This window comes from Mus musculus, chromosome 10 (assembly GCF_000001635.26).
Source record: "Mus musculus strain C57BL/6J chromosome 10, GRCm38.p6 C57BL/6J".
In the NCBI taxonomy this organism is placed as follows: domain Eukaryota; kingdom Metazoa; phylum Chordata; class Mammalia; order Rodentia; family Muridae; genus Mus; species Mus musculus.
The window spans coordinates 92,999,472-93,016,726 of NC_000076.6; the positions used below are offsets into that span (position 1 = coordinate 92,999,472).

The 17,255-nt window shown below is 43.6% G+C and overlaps 1 protein-coding gene across 9 annotated transcripts in view; it reads right to left on the reverse strand.

Moving 5' to 3' along the window:
* Cfap54 (cilia and flagella associated protein 54) overlaps positions 1-17,255 on the reverse strand; it is a 307,879-nt gene that overhangs the window by 223,863 nt on the left and 66,761 nt on the right. For all 9 annotated transcript variants that reach the window (NM_001347060.2, XM_011243636.3, XM_011243638.2 and 6 more), the window contains 4 exons: positions 16,964-17,140; positions 11,954-12,046; positions 11,544-11,729; positions 2,342-2,478 (listed from right to left, as the gene is read on the reverse strand). In NM_001347060.2, the coding sequence (NP_001333989.1) occupies positions 2,342-2,478; positions 11,544-11,729; positions 11,954-12,046; positions 16,964-17,140 (593 nt within the window). The remainder of the gene's footprint in view (positions 1-2,341; positions 2,479-11,543; positions 11,730-11,953; positions 12,047-16,963; positions 17,141-17,255) is intronic.

Sequence of the window (17,255 nt, forward strand, 5' to 3'; positions counted from 1 at the left end):
GCATCCTAAGCACACTGTGCTCGAGAGAACGAGTCTTAATGGCTCTGGTTATTTTCCATTGCCTTTTCTAAATCGCAGTCTGAGGAAACCAAAGCTCAACAGAGCTGTGAAATCTGTAGGTCCTCTTTCATTTCCAATACACGACTGCTCTGAGGCCCAGCAGATGATAAAACCTCACACTCAAGCATTATGTCCTTCTGCTCTCTGAACCTCATTACCCCATACAGCAGGAGAGAGCCTGGCATCACTAATTCACACTTGAAGTTGAGCCCACCACCGTGAACTTTGGGCTCCCTTAGCAGAAGGATTTCGGTCCTCCGCCCCTTCCTGCCCTGAGCACTGCACTTCCCTGTCAGCCTCACAATGGCCCTCAGCACCTTAACATGTGCCTTCATCCCACCTATCACTTCCTGGCTCCATTGCACTCCCTGAACACCCCAAAGGTCCAGTAAGTCTCTTCACTATTGAGGTTCCCAGAACCTTAGTCTCTGCCACCTCTTATATCATTCTGTGACCCCTTAAGGGACATCACCGTCCAATTTTTCTAGCTTATCACAACACCAATTACTTATTCATTTATTTTATTTTCTTTCACGTCTTCAAAACAGCATTTGCTTGAAGCTATGTGCACGACACTTTCCTGGGCCCTGGGATACCAATGTGAATCAAGTAGATTCGGAGCCATCAGAAACTGGGCTACACCACAAAGTTCTACATCAGCTATGAGATGTCAGTGCTGCTCAGTGGCACTTCAGCTCTTCCTGAGCACATGTGCACCTCTGTACACACACCCCATAGGCTGTTCTACCAGCTCAGTGTTCTACACCCACTTGACTCTCCCAGAACAGCACCGCTGTCACCTGAGTCCTTGTCTATCTTCAAACTCTTCCTCGCCACTGGCTCCCTTCCCTCTAGACTCTAAAATCCTTACTGGAAGCCTGACCTTCAAGTCTCGGCCTGCTTCACTCTTCTCTCCCACCCACGAGTGGTCTTCACTTGTTATTGGTTTCCATTTTCACTATTCCTCAACCCATCACAAAATCATTTCTGGTTTGTAGTCTCATGTAAGTTGCTCTCTTGAATACACTGATGGCCTTCAAATCACCAACTCTAAATGTCTCCTGATTCCTATCCTGCTCAACCTTTCTATAGGATTTCATGGAGCCTGACCAAGCACTTGCATATGCTAGAGCAGGCTGGTCCTCCAGATGACCCCACTTCCCTTGGCAACACATCTCCCTGGTTCCTTATCCCTTGGACAGCTCCCCTTTGATAGCCTCCCTTGGCTCCATCTCTTAAATCCTCCCTTTAAATCAAGGCAAAGTCAGTGCTCAGTATCAAGATTGGCTCTTTTCTGCTAAAGTTCAACCATCATTCTCTGGAAGACAAGACTCCTTTCAAGATTTCAGTGGTGGTCTCCATGGACAATTTCCAAATTGCCACCTCTAGGGTTGACCTACAAAAGCATCCTGCTAGGAAAGCAAAAGCAAACTGTCCCCAAGCCCAGTCATTATAGGCCTCCACACACCCCATTTCCTTTAGTAAATGCCAGACTCTCCAGACGATTAACACCAGAAAGCCCAGTCGCATCTCACTCTCTCTTCTATAGTGCAACACACATAAAACCTCACTCCCATCCCTTTCTCCTCTTAAATGCCCCTCAAATCTTTCTCCCAATACATTCGAGATCCTTGCACAGGGCAAATGTTAAGTCTACATTGTTTAATTGAAATGGAATTAAGCTTTTTAATGTAAATAAGTATTACCAACACCTTACTCTGCCTAACATTTATGATTTTTTAAGTCTCTGAGGGGCTAAGAGTTGTAAGCATTATAAGCAGGTGAGGGATTTTTTAAAAGCCTGGGATACCAGCTGGACATACTCTGTTCTGAGACTCTCCTGAAGTCCTGGTTCTTTAAGGGAAAAAAATGGCAGAAAAGTCACAAGATACTCGTTTTCTATGGGTTCTACCCACATGATGGCAACTGCTGAGAGTCCAAACCTGGGAGCCTATTCAAAGAAAAGGCAGAAACCTTCATCACCACAGTCCACACATCAGGCCCTCTCCTTACCTCCTCCTCTCCCCACTTGGTCCCAACATCTCCACTGAGTACCCATGTTTCTGCTCTAGCTTCTACCACTTGAATTTGTATCCCGAAGCCTTTATCTCTCTGCCTCCCTGTTCGTCCTGACTCTAGAAAAGATACATCTGACAAGGACGGAGGACCTTAGAGCATAAGCACCTTATAATCCTGGTTAGATACACTTTTACAATGGGCAATCCCGATATGAAAAGGAAAACAAACCATTTCGGGGCTTTAAAGTGATGTTTCTAATTACCTTTTCTGCGTTATTGTCATGATGTTGCTTAGACAGATAACCGACTGCTCGTCCGGTAGCGGAGAGGCAACAAAATAATCCCAGACTGGTGAGAAGACTTTCTTGGCCATCTCATAGTTACCGATCTGATAAGCGACCTGTGACAAAAACCACATTGTCTCAGGGACCTTTTCACTCAGAACATGTCTATTTCAAATGGAATTCTGGTACACCCTCCCCACACACACTAATTCTACATTTACCTTCCCACCCCATGGTGTCACAGTGAGGGGACAGGGTGGCCATGGGTGACCACTGGCAGCGGGGGCAGGTGCATTTTGAAATCTCTTTTATTTCTAAATTGTGTAGAAATGTGAAACTCTGTAAGAATGTTTCAAATCCTCATAAGCAAAACAAAGATCACATCTGAGCCAAATTAATTTCATTTCCGTCCGTCTCAGCAGTGTGCCCCATTTATTATAGATACCGTTATAATGAACAATCTGCTCCAAGAGAAACAATCAGATTTCCCCAACCTGATATATATGAAATATATTTCATTCTTTCCCGGGTGACTGACACTTTCAGAGCTTCTGGGTAACAAAGAGTTGGCAGATGAAAAGGGTAAGAAATAAAGCAGAAACGCGTTCCAAGAATCCGTATCTTTCAAGTTTAACAGATCCAGTGCTGGAAAAAATAATTTCACTTGTGAAGCTTTAGAAGCTCAGTAGAAAAAAAAATTATCACCAACTGACCTTCTATTGATAGAATATATTTAAGGGAATTTCTGAAAATCCTTCTATTTAAATACATACATAACATGAACCTTCACCAAATGACTTCCAGGCTGCTTCAAATGATAGGGCATAAATAAATTCACTGAATTAGGCACAGAAAGGACATTTGATTAGAACGGTATCCACTCATGGGAAAAGCTTACAAGGCTAGAACTTCCCTAGTCTGTCAAATGATTCCAACTCACCAAGCAGTGAGCTTTCCTGAGAGACTCTGTGCTGAACTCTGGAGGAGCAAAGAGCTGTCAGCCTGGGAATGCCCTCCCCATCCATGTGACAGGCAAGGATACAGTCCTGGGTGGTACAGTTGAGAGAGACTTTGAGAAGAACGAGATATGGGAGATGGTCAGAGAACACTGAAGTAAGGCCAGGGTGATGAGTCAGAATTGGGGGAGAGGGGGAATAAAAACCAAAAAAAACAGGCAATGAACGTAAGGAAAAGTTAATACACGGCTGGAGTCCTGTGAGGTCCGAGGGATTCTGAGATGGTCTGAGGAAAGTAAGATGGTGTGTGTGGGGTTGGGGGGGGGGGAGGGTAAACCTACAACTGAGGCTTCCTTCCTCTTAAAATCATGTTATTAGAAGCCCAGGTTGCTCAGCTAGTGGATGGATCACAGGGCTCCCAATGGAGGAGCTAGAGAAAGTACCCAAGGAGCTAAAGGGATCTGCAACCCTATAGGTGGAACAACAATATGAACTAACCAGTACCCCGGAGCTCTTGACTCTAGCTGCATATGTATCAAAAGATGGCCTAGTCGGCCATCACTGGAAAGAGAGGCCCATTGGACACGCAAACTTTATATACCCCAGTACAGGGGAACGCCAGGGCCAAAAAAAAATGGGAATGGGCAGGTAGGGGAGTTGGGGGGGCAGGGTATGGGGGACTTTTGGGATAGCATTGGAAATGTAATTGAGGAAAATATGTAATAAAAAAGAAAAAAGAAAAGAAAAAAAAAAACAATTACAAAAAAAAAAAAAAAAGATGCCCAGGTTGCCTAAGAGATGAGGTGTTAGCCTTATAGAATAATGGGTGACCTAGTGAATACTGCAAAACAAGATGTGCCAATTACAACAACAACAGCAATAATAATAAGGTTTATGAACTCATGAAGCACCACAGACTTTTTAACAGGAAGCACCATGTCTGCATGTGTACCAATAACTAACGGCACTGGACAGAACAGATTTCTCAAGGGCAGCTGGTTAAAATGAGGAGACGCATACTAAAAGAATAATGGACTGTGTCAGATACTTCCTTTTTGATAACGACCCTCTTACAGCTCCCAGAATTCCACACTCCAGGCTTGACTCCAGACCCAGGGGCCACCTTCCCTTTGCTGGCCCCTCCTCTTCCCCACCCCACCCCCCACTCTTTCTATGGACACACAAGTTTAGCTGACGCCTTGGGCTGCTCTTTTCCGTCTACAGAATTAGTGATAGCATGTGGTCTGAGCTATCACATACTATCTCAAATCTTTCTCACGTCCATCTCTCTCTCCCAAACCCCAAATGCATGAATCGAACCTCCACATGGCCCCAACTTTTAATTCTCCCCTCTGCAACCAAGGATACACCACATAGCCTCATGTTTAATTAAAATTATGTTAACTCTGTCCTTCCAATTGGATGGTTGACCTTCAAGTCAATGCTTATTTCTCTCGCCCCATCATTTCTGTTAGGAATTCCCATCAGCTCCTTCAGAATATTGGTTCCTATCACCACAGGTGAGCCTCTTCTACCTCTCACTGGAATTCAGCAGAGGAGAGTGTTTCCTCCCTCCTCTCCACATCTGTTCCCAACTTAGCCAGATGAATGTCTGAAAATAGAAGTCAGTCAGGACCCAGGATGAATCAAGGCCATCCAGTAGCTGCCCATTTTAGGCAAAGCAAAAAGAAAAAAGCCTGCCACTGTCCAGCAACTGGCATGTCTGACTGCTCCCTCTGCTCTCTGTGGGTCCCTGTGCTTCAGTCATAAACACTGACCCGCTCTTTATCAGAGTGGGAGGACACCTGAAAATCTTAGGGTTCCTGCTCCAGCTGTTCCATCTTCCAGATGTTCTTCCCGGGAGAACCGCTGACTATCCTGCTTTAGGTCTCTTCAGATCTCACCTTCCCCCCAACCCCCATCATCCTACTGAATACTGTCATTAACTTTCATTCCTCTTGCCGCAGTCCAGATATTTGTCCCTCAGCATTCACCATGTCCCGGCATCTAGTCTACCTATATGTCACTAACCCAGTTCCCACCACCATGATTTGTTACATTGTTAAAAACAAGAGGTCTCACCATATGAACCCCAGACCACCAGAATCACCCAGAACTATGGAGCAGAGACTGAGGGAATGGCCAACCAATGACTGTCCCATCTTGAGACCCACCCCAAGGGCAAGAAGCAGTCTCTGACACTAGTAATGATAGCCTGCAATGCTTGCAGACAAGAGCCTATCACAACTGTCCTCTAAGAGGCTCCAGTCACCAGCTGACTGAAACAGATGCAGAAACCCATAGCCAAACAGTAGACAGATCTTGGGGAGTCTTGTGGAAGAGTTGTGGGAAGGACTGGGAGACCTAGAGGGGTTAGAGACTCCACAAGATGACAAACAGAGTCAACTAAGCTGGACCCTTGGGCCCTCCTAGAGACTGAACCACCAACCAAAGAGCATACATGGGCTGGACCTAAGACCCCCACACATATATAAGAGCAGATGTGCAGCTTGGTCTTTATTTGGGTCCCCCAACAACTGGAGCAGATTCTACTGCCTGCATGAGGATCCTGTTCCCCTAACTGGGCTGTCTTGTCTGGCCTCAGTGGGAGAGGATATTGTCTAGTCCTGCAGTGACTTGAGGTGCCAGGGTGGGTTGGTACCCAGGGGGTCCTCCCCCTTCTCAGAAGAGAATAGGAGAAGGTATGGGGGAGGGGCTTTGTGAGGGGAGATGAGGGGTGGCAATTGAGATGTAGAGTAAAAATAAATGAAGAGAGAGAGAGAGATAAAGGCAAAATCCTTGGATCCTGGTGAATCATGCATTCTGATGGTGGGACCCATCGTACCAACTTACATTTCTACATACTAGGATTTTAGGATCCCTCACTTGGAGTACATGGGGCAGACTAATTATTTAAAGTTTTGTTTACTCAATCTAAAAATCCTTTTCTAGTAATGTCCACGCCCTGCTGTAGGAGGATGCTGACCAATTTAGCTATGTGATACAGCATTGTGTATTGCCAGGGTGAGTACCTGACTCAAGTTGGATATTTCTAAAGCAAGATGGACTTCACGCATAGTTTAGTTCTGATGTCAAGGCTGATGGCCCACTATTTAGAAGAAGAATCTGGTTAAAATTTGTATCACTTAGGCAAGAAACTCCTAGGGAAGGGAGGGGGGATATTATCAGGTATGGACTAGCTTAGTGGAAACAGAAGCAGACTAGATGGTTCCAGAGTCAGACAATCAGTCTAGAAAAGGTCCATGCTGGCTGAGACATTGAAATTTTCTGCTGTTACCAAAAGAAAAAGAAAAAGAAAAAGAAAAAGAAAGAGAAAGAGAAAGAGAAAGAAAAAGAAAAAGAAAAAGAAAAAGAAAAAGAAAAAGAAAAAGAAAAAGAAAAAGAAAAAGAAAAAGAAAAAGAGGTGAGCTCACAGAACTTCTACTTAGGCTGCCCAGATGTGGTACCACAGGAAAGAATGAGAGTGGATTTATAACAATCTATACTGAGAGACAAAAATCAGACTCTCCTAAATTGAATAAACCAATCAGATCCTTTCTTGGGAATTTGGATTCAAATGTAAGTGCCTGCTGGCCGCCTGGGTGGTTAGAATTAAGGAGTTGCCATTCTTCTCTCAAAAACAGAGAAAGTCAATCTTCAGAGAGTCGAGCAAAATGTATGTGCAGGGAGAATCAAAGACACAAAGTGTAGCCTTGCCTGGAGCGCAGCCTTCCACAGCTCATGCCTGCCTTACCTGAGCCAGGCTGGCTCCCTGGTATACAATCAGGATCTTAGCTGAAACCAAAAGTAAAATTATCTACGCTCAGTCACCACCGTGGTGACGATCTAGACGAGTGAAAAAGGATGTTTCACAGGAAGGAGCGATGATCTTACATTTAGCACAAGAGAGGCCCGTTGGACATGCAAACTTTATATGCCCCAGTACAGGGGAACGCCAGGGCCAAAAAGTGGGAGTGAGTGGGTAGGGGAGTGGGGGGGGAGGGTATGGGGGACTTTTGGGATAGCATTGGAAATGTAAATGAGGAAAATACCTAATAAAAAATATTTTAAAAAAAGAAAAAGAAAACATATGGGGAAAAAATAGACATTAGCTCATCAATAGATAGGCAAAGAGAATAGAAAGGATCTGAAACTCCTAAGAGAATATACTTATTTTTTTTTACCTATTGCTTGAGCATCCTTTCTTATTGCTGTGATAAAAACACTCTGATAAAAAGCAACTTTGGGGAGGAAAGGGTTTATTTTAGTTTACATCTCCAGGTCCCACCGTCCCTCTTGAGGGAAGTCAGAGCAGGAAATGTAGACAGAACCCAAACCAGAAACCATGGAGGAGCACTGCTTGTTGGCACCTCCTTAACTAACTTCCTGTTATACAGCCCAGGATCACCTGCCCAGGAAACGGCACCAATCGCCTGCAGCCTGGCCCCTCCTGCATCAGTTAAGACAACCAAAACAAACTCCTGCAAACACATCTACAGACCAACCTGATAAAGACAGTTGCTGGAGAAGAGTCTCCTTTTTTTTTAGGTAATTCTAGGCTCTGTCAAGTGGACAGTTAATGCTGACTGAATCGCCCATAATTTTGTCCTTCAAATTGAAAACTCGTGGGCAAAAGGAGACATTCATACAGCAATGGGTTCCGATGAACTCATGTGTGAGATGGGAAACTGTGTGAGCAACAGCTCTCTCCCTACTGTCATGATGAAGACTGTGACAACGCATGCATCTTCCATCCTCAGACTCTGCTGCATCCCACCAGGAAGACCTGCTGACACAACAGCTGCGTAGAGCCCAAGAGAATGAAGTATGTCCAGTAGAGGGGAAGAGATGGAACCTGGAGGAGACAGGGAGCAGACAGGGGACAGGGGCAGGGGGGGGCTCCATAGTGATGCTGCTCTTAAAGAGTGGGCTCAGAGCTCCTGGAATGAGGACAGAGTTACAAGAAACAGAGATGCACTGGTCCAAGAGCCAGACTTACGGTCTGCTACCTAAGGAAGCTTAGGGATGTTGCTGATGCTGCCTAAAATGTCCTGCCTGGAATACAGTGGGATTCTATGCATCTGTTTCCTCAACTATCAAAAGAAATTCCTCATTTCATCACAAAGAGTTACTGTCTGAGGGGAACAATGAAATTTTAGAGTTATTTTAAGCTGACAAATAGTAATTGAATATATGTATGTATGTATGTAGTGTGTATGAATGTATGTATGTATGTATGTATGTATAACAGAGAATGTGATGTTTTGGTGAGTATATACATCATGGAATGACCTAATTGCACTAATTAGCATATTTATCATCTCTAATGTACACTTCTTTGTACTGGTGGCATTAAAGTCATTTCTTCCACTTGTTGAGGTACCCAAGTACTAAGTATTAAAACTCTCTCCTGCCTACCTCTAACTTAAATGCCTGTTGAACGACGTCTCTCCTTTCCCTACCCATCCCCAGCCCTGACATCTGTATCCACCCTCCTAGTCTCTACCTCTTCGAACTTGACTTTCTTAGAATCCATCCATCCATCCGTGAGCTCATACATTCATCTCTCTGTGACTGGCTTGTGGCTTAGTCCCTTCATGTCCCCCAGGCCTGTCCATAGGTTTCCCCATTGTTTAAGGCTGAATACGTCACCAAAGTGATGCTTGGGAAAACCATGTGATGTATCACCTCCCACCTCCTAGGTGGTTCATTATCAAAAAGATGTTTGGCAGCAAGTGTTAGTGAGGACTTGGGCAAGGGAGCCAGCCCTCTACGTTGCTGTTGACGCTGCTAGTTTGCAGAGCACCATAGAAATTCTAAACAGACTTAACAGCAGCCCCATTACTGAACAGACACTTAAAGGTGAAGAAGCCAACATGCCAAAGAGGTGTCTGTATGTTCCCTGACGCGTGTGCACAAGAGCAAAGATACCGAGGCAAGCTGTGCCCATTAGCAATGGCGGGATAGGTGTAAAGGTGTATTGATGTTTATAGAATAATGTAGAATAAAACTACAACCTGAACGCCCCCCAAGGCCATGCTAACCAGAAACATTTGGGGAAATAGCTCATCTTTTACTACTAATAGTTATGGTAATATATTTTAATGAACAGGGTTGTCCCTAAAACTAAAAACCTAACCACTGTCATGAAAACTGGATTGTACTTTGTTTTGTTTTTTTTTTAAAAAAAAAAAAGGTTTATATTAACCTAGAACATATAAAAACCCAATCTTTGAATGTAAGAATTAAGGGGGTTTAATAAGTGAGAGATTCCCGCTTTGGCCACTTGGCATTGTGGGAGAGCACCCATCAGCCTTCTTGGGTGACCTAAAGAACTGCAAATAGAGTGTCAATAAGGAGACGCAGGTCACTGCCCCCACGGAGCTTCTCATCATCCCAGGGATGTAGCCTGGACCTCACTTTATTAGCTTTCTATGAAAGTTCTGCCAAATGGAACCCAAGAGTCAAACCACTCCCTGGAGAAAAATTAGGTCCTGATGAAATATTCAACGCCTCACAATAACTCCACGGCTGTAAATTGGGGAATATATTAAGTTCTGAAGAAATCAAGATACCAGAAAACCATGAGGCAGTGTGACACACTACACCAGTGCTAGATGAATCCTAGCAATTCTCTCTATTTAATTTTCCTTGAAAAATGTGATCATATAAAAGGCCTGTGAGATCTCAGCTTATGATACTAATCAACTATTAAAAGAAAAAATAGCAGCACACAATAGAAATACAATACAATTTAAAAAGCCATCCACTCTAGGACCAGCAACAGGCTTTAAATTAAATACTTCAGACCTGGGTCAATGAGTCGGGTCTCTGTCCTGCTCATGGGTGACATGCTACCTCAGCAAGAAGGTTAACTGTGAGTAGCTTTATAACTGATAATGGTACTCAGTGTGTTCACTGAGAGACAGACGCTATGGTTAAACAGTTGACAAACGTAGCTCCATTGACGTTCCTAAGACCTGTGGACATCTTCTGACTGCTCTCACTTCACAGATGGAGTCACTTGCTCGGTACCACGTGGCTACAACAAAGAGCTTGACTCTGAACTTGGGTCCATCTCTATCTATTGACCTGATACGTTCCTTCCTATAAATTTATCCTCAAAAGAAGCAGCCATGGGTGCAGTTAAAGATTTACATGCTGTAATGTGTATTTTAGCTTTATATATATATATATATATATATATATATATATATATACTAACAAAATACTTTCAGTCCAGCAGTAAGGAATTACTAAGGATACTACAACATGTCCACAAGACTCAATATAGTGGTACATAAAAGAAGCCATAAATTCTTCAAAGGAACCTCATGCAGGCATGGGAAGGGTTGGGAGAAGGAGAGGGAAGTGGGGGATTATATAATTAACAATTTCAATAAGATAAAAATCATTAAAAGTACTTCATAGAAAATTTTCTAATCTAATAAGAAAAAATTATTCATTAAATGAAAATATATAAAACAGTATATATGGTTAAGAATAATATATAGAAATTGATATGTATGTGCAGGTATATATATATATATATATGCATGTGTAGATAGACTGGTGATAGACAGATAGATTATAGATAAGATGGCCAATAGGTAAATAGATGGATGTACATAAAATGAAAAGCAGTCTCTAGATGTGGGTTTCTCACTCTGCTGCTACTGACATGCTGTATCGGATTTTCCCCCCACAGTGTTTGTGATTGAACCTGGAGCCCTGTGCACACCGGGCAAGGATTCTCTTACTCCTGAGTTACATCCCCAGCATGTGTTGGGTACTTCTTTGTTGCAGAAGGCCGTCCCTGTCACACTGTATTCTGCTCTATCAGCATCCCCCTTGCCTCTACTCGCCAGACACCAGTGGCATCCCACTAGGTTGTGACAACCAAAAATGTCACGAGACATTGACAACATCGCCCCAGGGTGAGATCTGCTACTCTGGGTAGTAACAGATAGCATTTATTTATATGCATTGCCATAGTTCCCAAAACGTCTAAAATTACATTTGTGCTCCTGGGGGGAAATGTTCTATAGAAGGCAAATTCACTAACGGGGGAAGTAACGATTCATGTTTCATGAATTAAGCGGCAATCAGGGAAAATATGCATCGCAGGCGTTGTGGAGTTTCTACTCTGATCTTTCTTCCATTGGAAATTACTTAGCAAACACTTCACAGAAAAAAAAGAGGATAATAGCACCCGTCTCTTCTACCTGTGTCAGGTACATCCGAGCGGTGACAGCAGAGAGAGGCGGGTAAATGAGAATTGGTTTCGTTGTCTCCCCAATAGCATCACCAATGAGTTTCCCGCTGGACGAGTAAGCAGCGATCGCAAAGCAGTACTGTGCATTCGTTTCCAAACCTTTAATTTCAAAGAAGCTTCTGCCATCGGCTGGTATCTGTGAACGGAAACATTTCAGCTTTTACTCAGAAAATTAAGGCAGTGTGACTATTAAAACATAATTGGATAAACCTTTCTCCTTCGCTGTGGGAGCTTAGTTGTGACTCGAGTTGGAATTAGTGTCAATCCACGGCTGTAATGACTTCATAGGGGGAACGCACTCTCCGTTGTGGTTAATAAGACTTTGATAAGGCCTGCTGACAGAGGGGGTGACATACGTACCGCTTCTCCTGAGTTTGGGAGGTGGTTGTTGTTCAGCCTTACTTTCCCATAGCTTCCATCTGCTTTGCAACCCAAGATGCAGTACCAGGACGCCTGGAGGGGAGAGAGGCAGCTGTCACCTGTGCTCTGCGCTCTGTTTCACAGCATTCGGCCTCCTCTATCTGGATGGAGCAAAATCAACGATCTTCCAAAGAGAATGGTACACTATACTCGTGTGTTAAACTGCAAAGGTCTAAGCTTATACGCACCTCCGACATCTTGACAAAGTAACGACAAACATGGGGCTTGCTTCCCTGAGACAATCAAGACACACACACCCAGTGTGTGTGTGATGTATGTAGGTCAGAAGGAAGACTTGGTTGTCGGTCCTTGCCTTCTACCTTGTTTGAGATAGGACCATTGTTTTCCCCACATAAAAACAACAGACTAGCTGGCCCACGAGCCTTCAGCGCTCCTCCCAGCTCACCCTCCCTGCTCCACATAGGAACTCTGGCATTACAAACTCTCATGCCTGGCCTTTCCATACGTTCTGGGGATTGGAACCCAGATCGTATGCTTAGCAAGCGCTTTTACCTACCGAGCCCTTCCCCACGCCCACCCCCAGGCCCACATCATTGCCTACTTTAATCACTATTGCTGATTGACATTAGTAAGCTGGAATGTGCTTCCCTCGATATCCGCTATACACAGTGATGGGTCCCACAGAGACATTTCAGACAAGTACCCCATGCACTGTGACCACGCTCACACTTTCTCCTCCCCTCTTACTGCTCTCACTCCTTCGCCCAGTCTCCCCTCTGCTCCCGTAGCCTGCATGCATGCATACGTCAATGTGTCTACAGAAAAGCTGGAATTTAAGAATGGGAGACGCGTGCACTGGTTGTCTATCTGAGTCTGATTCATTTTCTTATGATCTTTGCCATTTTCCTAAAGAACAACATGAGTCATTCTTTTTATGGCTGAGTGAAACTTCATCATGGATGTATTCTGTTTTCTTCACCCATTGTCTGTTGATGGACACCTAGGCAGGTTCAAAACTTAACTATTGTGAATATGGCTAAAAACATAGGCATGTAAGCATCCCTTAATGTCTGCCTGCTACAAGCCCAGAACTTGGTGATACAGTAACAATGTGTTTTTGTTTCTGGGGACTTTTGACCCTAATTTTCACCATGCAAAGAAACGGGAACTAATTCTATTTCCACCAGCAGTGTGTAAGCGCTCCTGTTGCCTGCATCCTCACCAGCACTTGTTGTTATTTGTTTTCTTGTGACTGGAATGAGGCGGGATCTCAGCACTGCTTTAGGTGGCTTGCCTAAGTGGCTAAGAATAGTGAACATTTTTCATATGATTATTGGCTACTTTCAATTTCTCATTTGAGAATTGTCTGTCCATTTCTAGAGGCATGGGCATTTGTGAGCCACCTGGTGTGGGTGCTGGGAACCAAGCCAGAGTCCTCTGCAAGAGGCAGTAAGTGTTCTTAGCCACTGCACTCTTTCTCCAGCCCCAAACTTAAGCCCTTTATATAATCTAAACATTAAGCCTCTGTCAGTGCCATGACTAGCCAGGACTTCTCTCCTTCTATAAACCGCCTCTTCACCAGATTGCATCTTTGACTGTACACAGTTCTGTAATGTCATGCAATCACATTTGTCAAATCTTTCTTTGGCCTGAGCTATCCCAGTCCTTTCCACAAAGTTTTCTTCAAATACAGCCTGTGCCTAGATATTGAGGCGCCCTCCCCCAAAGAAAATTCAAAGTTTCAGGTGCCATATTAAGATCTTTGACTTATTTTGAATTGATTTTTTACAGCAAGGTTTAAGACTCTGGTCTCATTTTTCTTCATATGGACCCCTGGTCCTGCCCACACAATTTGCTTGCAAAGGCTGTATTCTCTCCAGCGTATGTGTTAGGCATCTTTGTCAAAGATCCTGCGGCTAATATTCACTCCATTCCTTTGAGATGGAACTGCTACTGTCTTGAGGAACTGAGATGCAGAAAGACCAGAGCATTTTAACTCAGAGCAAACAGACCCAGACATTAATGCCAAAGACAGCTTCATCTTGAGGGGACAAGATGAGAAAAGGGATCGCGTCTAAAAGACGTTCATGTGACATAAACACATGAGGAAATCAACAGGGGCTGGGAGAGAGGTGAGGCACTGAGACTCGTACAACCTTTGTGTGCAAGAAAACCTGAAGAAAACTCACTGACTCAAGCAAGAACTGGCATCTTATCTCCATGAGTGGCTCTCAACCCGATTCCACTCCAGGCTGTTTGTTTGTTAATTAGTTTGTTTGTTTGTTTGTTTGTTTGTTTGTTTGTTTGTTTGTTTGAGACAGTGTGTCTCTATGTAGCCCTTGCTGTCCTAGAACTCACTCTGTAGACCAGGTTGGTCCCAAACTCATTAGAGATCCGCCTGCCTCTGCTTCTAGAGTGCTGGGATTAAAGTTGTTGGCAGTCGCTGCCCAGCTTCTAGGTTGCTTTTTAAAAGAGTAGTTTGTACAGAATAGAATGCTCTCTAAAATGACCACTAGCCAAGCTACCCAAGGCTGCCTAGCTTCAACAAGTGAGGTTTTTCTGGTATACCTGTCTAATCCTTTGTGCTTCCAGAGAAGGGCTCTCAGGTGATTATGATACATGTGACTAATTAAGAGTGCCAGCCATCATGAGCAGGAAGGAGGAGAGAGAAAGAAGAGAGCTGAGGGGCTGGAGGCTGGAGGACAAAGGTAAAGGTCAGATGAAAGAAAAGGAAACACAAACTCAGAAATAACGGACTTAGCATCCCTTGCTTACCCACACAGAAAGAGTACACTTTCCGTGGGGGGGGGGGGGAAGTGGAGCCGGCGGGGTGCAGAAAGACTGTGTTGCATGACAGATTGTTATTGCTCTAAATTATACCACACAAAACCAAGAGCAAATTCTCTCTAAAAGCATTATTACAAGCAGATTTTATATTTTTATTTTGCTCCCAGTCTGTGTAACACAAAGAAGCAATGTGTAATTAGAATCTACATAAGAATAGAGACGGTGTGAACAAATCACTAACTTTGGAAATAAGATTTTATAGACAATGTAAGTAACATTAGCATTTGCAACTATAGAAACAGATTTTAATGAAGTAATGGCTTAGGAGGAGGCTTCACAGAGACAAAAGATGGCCAAACCAGCAAGCCAGAAAATTTACATGAGCCCACAGCACCACCTAGTGGTCATAGAGAGGAAGCAGCGGGCAAACTTTCCTGAACCAATTCTCCAAATAACTAATTTACATAAATGTTATTATATATGTGCCTTTAAAAAGCACGAGAGCTACAAGTCAAATATAAGGAGCTAATGTCTTCCTATGTTCATGCAACATACGATAAAACTGTCACTAAATAGTAATACTGAAAACAAATAATGGTTTGGGCTAAACCAAAATATTTGAAAACAAACACTAAATAGCATAACCCTCGTTCTGTACTAATTTTCTAAAACCAGCGAAGCCTTACTCTTAGCACAGGTTTCCAAAATCTCCAAAATTGAACTCCTAGTCCTAAAACATCCTCACAGCAGCAGTCGTATGTGAGATAAATGCTATTTCTCCTCCAATTTCAAAAGACAGAATAACAAAGAAGTGACAAAAACTGTTCTCAAGGGAGTCCACAACCATCCATCGAAGGTGCACGCCCATCCGCCTAAAGTCCACCACGTCCATCTACAAGATCACGCCCATTGAGCTAAAGTCCATTCCATCCATCTAAAAATCACTCTCAAGAATGAGTCACATCGCACCCGTGTTTAACTTGGTGCCTGTTAACTCACACAGAACTTGACAGCAGACAGACATTCAAAAGAAAAGAAAAGCTCATTGTATTGAATTAACAAAAAAAAATCACAAAATAATGCAATCCAGACTATATAACTCCAGTAATTGTTTTGATAAATTCTACTTCATGTGCTTAATAAAAGTAAATGAAAGTCGTTGGCTAATGTTAATAATGTTATATATTAGTTCAGTCTCTCTCTTCTTAAATGTCTCGAGCTGGCTGCGAGCTTGCTGTGGGGCCTGCGATGACCAGGAACTGATCTTTCGGCCTCCACCTCCAAAGCGCTGAGATTAAAGGCCTGTGGTACCACACCTAGTCTGTGCGGCTGAAGGGACAAAGCAGGGACTTCATCGGTGCTGGACAAACTCTCGACTAACTGCACACATCTCCAGCACTCCCTCACTTGGCTTCTTTTCACAAAAAAAAAAAAACATGCTTCACAAACGAGAAGCTTGAAACTGTATTTGGCCTTTGTAAAGTTGTTCTGTGGGTTAGCAGCAGAGCTAGAATTGTAAACTTATATAGGCTTGACTTCAAAGTCTCTGTGTGCAAAATGCCCTAAAGATAATCAAAGATAGGAATGAATTGTGGCCCAACATCAAAGGGGGCCTAAAAGAGCGATATTTAAAATATAAACTAGCTGGAGCTGATTTCTTGTTAGGAAATGAAATCCCAAGAGGTATTCCCATTTAGGCCGAGTCCGGGACTTGGGGATGGGAGATGAGGCTCGTTCTAATAAATGCTGAAAGATTTGCAGTTGAAGAGACATCTCCATTGTCTCTTGTTTCCACAATGACCTGGGGAGAATATACACAGAATCTCTAGACCTGCAACCTTCAAATTCTGTGTCCTGCTGCTTTGTCCCCAACGCTGGCTCTCGGAGGAGACAGCCTCCTCCAGTGTCTGATTCTGCTTCAGCTCTCTACCTTGAGCACAGTTTCACTGTGACAAAGGCACACAGAGGGAACTGTTTTTTCTCTTCCCGTGTGTTTGACATAGCTTTAGAAGACAATTCATAAAGGGAGAATATCATGAATAAATTAAGTATAGATAAGACATGAAAATACTAAATATCTGGTGTTTGGTGCTTATAAGTAAGATTATTTGGGTCCTGAGAGCGACAGTGGTAAGGGTTACTATAGTCACGGGAGCGCTTAGGTCGTGTGGCGTGGGGGCAGCACCTGGGAGGGCACGGTACCTTAACCTCTGAGATGAACGGCGCGGGCTTCAGGGTCACAGAGCAGTGAGTCCGGGCCAGCAGGATGGGTGGGGGAGGAATTCTGCTCTTCTTTATTTTTGAGCTCCCCAAGAACTTCTGATAGGAATATAGGGCATTTTGTTCTGCTTCGACCTTCTCAATTAAGGCATTCGCTTCCTGTAACGAAGTGTGAAAATAGAAAAATACATTTCAGGAGCTTGAGCCTTTTCTATATTTGCAGAATTCTCTTGTGGTAAACGCTCTCTTTCTATATACCGTTTCTTGAATCCCA